The 6,744-nt window shown below is 39.0% G+C and overlaps 1 protein-coding gene across 1 annotated transcript; it reads right to left on the bottom strand.

Moving 5' to 3' along the window:
- Positions 1-1,191: 1,191 nt before the first annotated feature.
- Positions 1,192-6,355, bottom strand: LOC140831049 (serrate RNA effector molecule-like). The gene is made up of 12 exons (XM_073194761.1): positions 5,774-6,355; positions 4,594-4,709; positions 4,346-4,403; positions 3,890-3,964; positions 3,661-3,735; positions 3,535-3,582; positions 3,320-3,388; positions 2,449-3,237; positions 2,324-2,372; positions 1,982-2,238; positions 1,657-1,836; positions 1,192-1,558 (listed from the first exon to the last, which is right to left on the bottom strand). The coding sequence occupies exons 1-12, from the start codon at positions 6,238-6,240 to the stop codon at positions 1,498-1,500; spliced, it is 2,244 nt and encodes a 747-aa protein (XP_073050862.1). The 5' UTR covers positions 6,241-6,355; the 3' UTR covers positions 1,192-1,497.
- Between the last annotated feature and the right edge of the window lie 389 nt (positions 6,356-6,744).

Raw genomic sequence — 6,744 nt, forward strand, 5'->3', positions numbered from 1 at the left:
TGGTTTTTGAACCCTGAATCGGATGCATGTGGAACGTAGGATTCAGGATCATCAAATCTACAATGATGCTCAATTGAATTTGCTTCCACGTATAAATGCAACATATGCATATTGTCACATTGTATTATAAACTGTAAAGAATCATCATCAACAAGATTGACTTAAATTTCATGCCAAGATTATCTCTCCATGAATGAATATTTTGTTGACAGCTTCAGAGAAAAATTCGTTGAATCAATTCCTAACATTTATGCACAACTTCAACCAACTCCAACAAATTAATAGATCGTAATACTCGTATCGATCTAACAAATGGAATATTATATTCAACCGATCCATTATCGATAACTACATGACCACTAAAATATAAGATTACATCGATTTTAGACATTTTGCTTCAAGAGGAAATTGATAATTCATTCGTCGGAGTTCACAACATTATATAGAAAAAAAATACAAAGGAAATTTAGAATTCATTATTGAACTACGCGGATGCTCGCATCCGTGCTTGGTGTGCATGTTGGCATGGATGCTCCACGTTGGCGAGCATTCGTGCTTACCAAGTAAGCACGGATCATGCTCAACGTTGGAGCATCCGTGCTTGTTAAGCATGACGTTGGAGCATCCGTGCTTGGCTTGCCTATGCTCAACGTTGGAGCATCCGTGCTTGTTAAGCATGACGTTGGAGCATCCGTGCTTGGCTTGCCTATGCTCAACGTTGGAGCTTCCATGCTTGTTAAGTATGATCCGTGCTTCGTAAGCACAGATTTGAATTTTTTTTAAAAAATTTATTTTTAAAATAAAATTTTAAATTTAAATTATTAATTAAAAAAACACAGAAAATTGTAGTTTGACATTCACCTAAAAATATGACATGTACAATTTGAAATTTTTTATTTTTTAATCAAACATATTTCAAAATAATAAATTCAAATTCATATTCGTCCAAACAAGACATTTTATAAATAAAAGATTTCAAATAAATGATTCAAATGTACTCCATAACTAATCCATCCATGTAATTGTAATAAAGTGCACTTTTTCTCCAACACATCTATATAGGATGTCTGATGGAAATATTTCACTGACATGAATGAAATTTCCAACATTTTACAATTAAACCCATAAAACTGATCTTCGTACCTATGCCAAACATAATTTTCATCAACTTTTCCATAAAGACGAAGGGACTTGATTCACTGAAGGAGGCTGTAATAACTCGAATCATAAGCGTTTGAAGTAAAAAAATATTACATGAATAGCACAATGTGAACATCTGTAACTCCTCCCATGAGGACGAAAGCGAAGGCGAGGGAGGCAAATAATTCAGCAAATTTTTCGACAACACCAAAAGCTCTAGCGAATTCTCAACAAATAAGGATTCGATTCCGCATGGGAAGAATGGTGAGACAAGTTACTTCTTTTTCCATATCGGGATAACTTAATCATGACAGTTGATTAGATATTATTTGGACATCGATTAACCATATTGAAAATCTACAAACTCCTGTAATCGATGACAGTGACTTCATCTTCGGGTGCATCCAGGTCATTATAGCTGCCAACATTGTTAAATATGGGTCAGGTAAGAACAAAACGGAGGCCACCATTGATACAATTCAAAATTTGTTTCGGCTATCCAAAATCTAACCGAACCTTCTGAGACGTCGAGGATCCTGTCGAAATGTTGGGGGTAACGCAATTATTGGGGCAGGACCACCAAACTGGGTGCCTGACCTTCCATTTCTACCACCTTCAAACGGGGATGGACCTCCGTGGTCACGCAACATCCGCATTGCTACTTCAGGAGGGGTGGGAACAAAAGGCCCAAGCGGACTTTAGTCCATGACCATATATACCCGTAAAGAAAAATATAAAAACTAAATATGAATGTGTCATGATGATCATTTCGGTTATAAGGGAGAGTATATAAAAGGGAGGGGAAAAAATTATTTTCATGGGGCAGGGGAAATGTCCTTACCCGGCACCAGGAACTGGCATCAATACAGGTGGAGCTATATCTGAAGGGAAAGAAGCCACAGCTATGCCTTGACCTCCAAAAGCATCGAATAATGGTTCATCACCATTGTTTCCCGGGGCACCATCATTGTTGGATGGAAAATCCCCCGACTGAGGTTCGTCAGATCTATCAAAAAGATTATCACGTTCTCTGAGGTGTCCTCTTTCATCCTTCATTCTGCCATCTGGGCCAGGTCTACGCCTTTGAGGCTTCTCCTTCTACAAAGACATGCCAATAACTTGTAACAATGTACCACACAATTAGCTATGTAAAGAAATCGTGATGCTCATTAATATATCATACCGGAAAAGATGGTTGCATGACAGGAGTCCCTCCAGGTGCATTTTCGTCACTGTGATAAATGACAATTATAAACCTCAAGTAGATGCCAAATAAATTGACATACAGTACAATTGGTACACACTTACTTCATGTAGTTCTGGAAATATAATTCTTCACGCACTTTTGATGTCAGTTCCATGACAACTTCAGGATGTTTTAACTTCAAATGTTTGTGAACAAACTCAGCAGCATGGAAGAGCTTTGTACAACCCTTTGCTCCACATCCATACTTCCAGCCATATTTTTCATCTCTAATTTTGCGAACATGGGGATCCAAAGCTTCAGTAGCTACAACATCTATCTTCTCCTTTGCAGTCATTATTTCCAATAGATCCAAACCCTTCAGTCTCTCTTGCCAGTGGGAATCCAATTTGTTCTCCCAATCCTTCCCGTTTGCATCTGAATTCTTGCCATCAATTCTAACATGCCGGAGACCTTTGGCTTCATTTGATTCCATCAGTCCATAATAATCAAGCCCATGAATGCGCCAGAGATAAGTGAGAAGCGTGTCCAGAAGCTCGATTCCTTCAAGACCTTTAATTGTACTTAAGCCCCGTATAATAATGACTGGACTACTTGAGCTGCTGTGAGATTTATCTCTACTCATTCTATCATTATCAGCTCGGCATAAAACATTATCCTCGATCCCCTTTTCTGAATCAAGCTTCCTAACAAGAGCCTGTGCTTGTTCAACGTCAACCTGTATTCTTCTTGGCTCAGAACTGATTGGATGAGCCTTTGGGGCAGCCGAGAGCTCAGAATCTTTAGCACCAACCCGGCCATGCCGTCTTCGTTTGCCACCCACATCTGCATCATCATCAGAATTAGGTTCGGACTGTTCTGCCTGGTTTGAAGAAGGATTGATGCTAGGATCTCTGCTCACATAAAGAAGTTATATTAGTTGACCAAACCAAACTAGTACGCCTTAAATATGGACACAACATGAGATGATCTTACAAATCCAAGGTCCCATTCTGCAGATCAAGATGAAAATTCTTGGCCAACTTCCTTGCAAGTTCATTCCTCCTACAGTGAAGATGCTTCAGCAAAATGAAACGCAAACCAGGAATAAAAGAATCTGAGCAACATGCATTTAGTAAGCAGTCCACAAGATTCATGAAATGCTTCAAATAACCTAAAGCAAACTTAAAAAAGATAAACATCATACTAACCGTTCTATGACAGCAAGTAAGTTTGTTGGGTGATATTTGTCTTTAAACCTGGACAAGCAGAGAAACTGAGATTAGAGGCACAAAAAGCTGGAAAAACATTGTAAAAAGAAGACAGATTTTCTGTACCATTCTTCATCTTTATGCGCATTAAAATAAGCTCTTTTTTGAGTTGATACGTACTCTGACTTGTATTCCTGATACCTGATCATGCTTAGCATGTGAGTTTCAAATTATTTATCGTAGCAATAAAAAGGAAGTGTAATACAAATGAAAAGAAATAAAAAGCATAGAACAAATAGAAGAATATCAAATAAGTTCGAACCACCATAAAATTTTGAAACAGTCAAATTCTGACCTGCGTTCAGCTTCAGTTGGCAAAATATCATCTTCAAGCTCCTGAATGAACTGCTTATAAGACATCATTCCTTCTCTGAAAATACAATTCTATCTCAATTCATCAAGCGTATAAGGTGTAACGTTGTTACAACATATACGGTTAGCTTAAATTCAGATCCACATGTATATCCAAGTGGACAAAGCTAAACCTTCTGAAACACGCCTTCTAACGAAAAAACCACATAAATAACAGCAGCTCCTGGTAAAAAGAATGCAGGTTCATATTCAAGCAAAGTTCATACGATTTAACAGTGTCATTAGCAAATCAGCACTCAAGAGTCCACAAATGATTAGCGTGAGGTAACTGAACAAGAATAGCAGCTTATATACCAGTGGACACACATTGAGGCTGAGAATGATGACAAAAAAGCAAAGTGAGATAAATCAAAATTCCAAAAGCATGTAAAATATAAACCTTTGGGGTCCCCCAGAAGGGAAAGCATCAGCAAAGCCTCCACGACCAGGAACCCAATCTGCCGGAAAAAATACAATAAAAAGTTGAAGGCATGATCAAACACAAATAAAATTATCAAGTAAAACCAATACAAAAATCACACAAAAACCAACCCAGGCAATGTGAATGGCTAAGGAACACAACAATTTGCTGCCCTCATAAAAGACAAAAGGCAAAATTTTAAAAGTCTATCACCACTGAAGGACCACCTTGATAGCCTCCAGATGACCGGCCCATATATCGACCGTGAGGCCTTTCATCCAAATAACCAGGTCTACTACCCCCCATCTCACGGTCATTTCCACCAGGATAATCATATGCAAACCTGAACAAGAATAGTAATTTTATACCCACACTTAAAATCATGATCAGAAGCCACAAGTTGTGAAACAAAAAAATAAACAATAAACCAACAGAATACATTTCCCAATCAAATATATTACTTAGTAACTCGCACAAAATATGCCAAAAACTGGATCCAAATATTATGGCTATGCATGGCATTCAAATACCCGGAAATGCAGGCTGCATCATGTGAAAGGCAGAGCAGCTTTTGCAAGTCTTCGAATCTCAACTAAAGCATAGGCAGTTAACTTCAAGGTAATGAGCACTTAAATGTGTTTTTCACTTTTTAGCATAACTCTGAAAACATAAAATGTGAGCAGGTGTTAAAATCCAATTTATCAAGGTGGTCTCTAAACTCTCCAAATCATATTTTTTGGCACGTAGGTCATTTAAGATCAGAACAGCTGAATTCAGAATTGAATGATGTCTCGTTCATATGGCTGCAATATGGACAAGAGGTGGGTTCTGATGGAAAAGTGGTAATAGTGAGCTTTTTCCCATCCCCCACTGGATATTCGATACACGCTAAATTTACATTACACGGATATCATTTTATAACTTATTCGTAGTGGTCCACTGTGTTTGTATAGAGTGAATTTACAATTGAATACTTCATGTTTCTTATTATACGAATTTCAGTGATTAAATTCATGCTTCTCTGATGTTCTAGTTTTTTAAAAATATTTTCAAATGATCTTGAATTAAAAATAATTTAATGAACAGCTGCAGCCATCACTACAGTGCACTAAAACTTTGGACTCAGCAATTGCCCCAGCAGCATTCGCCCATATCAGAGAACTGCAAGGTAGAATTCTGACAACTAACAGGCACGCAGCTAAAAGCAATAATCAAGAATAAAAATTGCAACTTCACCAAAAGCACGTTACTATTCCATCAAAAGATCATATAGTTCTTTTTTATCATCAAAAGGTGGTGTTAATCTGCTATATTTTTTAAAGAATCAACTAAACTAGTATACTGACATGGCCCTCCAACTGTGCGCGCAAATCATAAATCCGGAAATATATCAAATGTACTGCTCACCTTCGATCCCCATGCCCAAACCCACCTCTAGGACTACCTCTCCTTCCTTCATATCCATCGCCTCTCCTCCTTTTATACGGGGGGAACGGAGGTGATCGCCTAGGTGGAGGAGAGTGAGGCCCTCCTCCACGTCGGTCTCTGTAAGCGGGTGGTGGAGGACTGGGACTCGGCCTCCCTCTCTTGTGATAATCCCTCTCTCGGGTAGGCGGCGGCGAGCGATTCCGATCATAGAATTCACGCCGGGGCGGCCGATCAAAGTCCCTATCATCGCGCCGTTCTCTAGAGCCACGGTCACGCTCTCTAATGCCCCCACGCGGCTGCGTAGAAGGAGGAGGCGATGATACAGTGTCAGCGGTGGCGTCGGGGAGGTCAGTCGTGGAGGGCTTGTTGCTATTGTTGGTACTGGCGGTATTCTCGTCGCGGAGATTATCATGGTTTTCTTCGGCATCATTCAAGAGTTCAGCCATGACGACCGGGGTTTGTGGCCGAGTGACATTTGCAGCGAAACCCTAATTTCCAGCTTGGGAAGAACGGGAAGCGAGGAGATCTCAGGGCTTATAGTTAGAAGTGAAGGGAGAATGCGGATGAAATGTTACTGTCAAATTACCTTTATAACCTTCAGAGGAATGAACTTTTACCATATTAACCAGTGATGCAACCGAAGCAAACAGAGACGTCTTAGATTATTATTATTTTTTAAAAAATATGATTGAAAAGTTTTTAAAATGATTTATAGGTGATTGATTATTGGCAAAAACTTGTGGGACGGTCTCACATAGGAGTGGACAACGGTCGGTTTTGGTCCGGTTTTACTCTACAATTATTCGATTTTCGGTTTTGAATATCTCTAGTCCAAAACCGAACCATTTTATTACGGTTCGGTTCGATTTTTTTGAAGTACGGTTCGGTTTATACAACCGGTTATATACGGTTAGCTAAAATTTGTTACAAAATAAAATTATTAGTCACTT

Source organism: Primulina eburnea, chromosome 4 (assembly GCF_022965805.1).
Source record: "Primulina eburnea isolate SZY01 chromosome 4, ASM2296580v1, whole genome shotgun sequence".
NCBI lineage: Eukaryota > Viridiplantae > Streptophyta > Magnoliopsida > Lamiales > Gesneriaceae > Primulina > Primulina eburnea.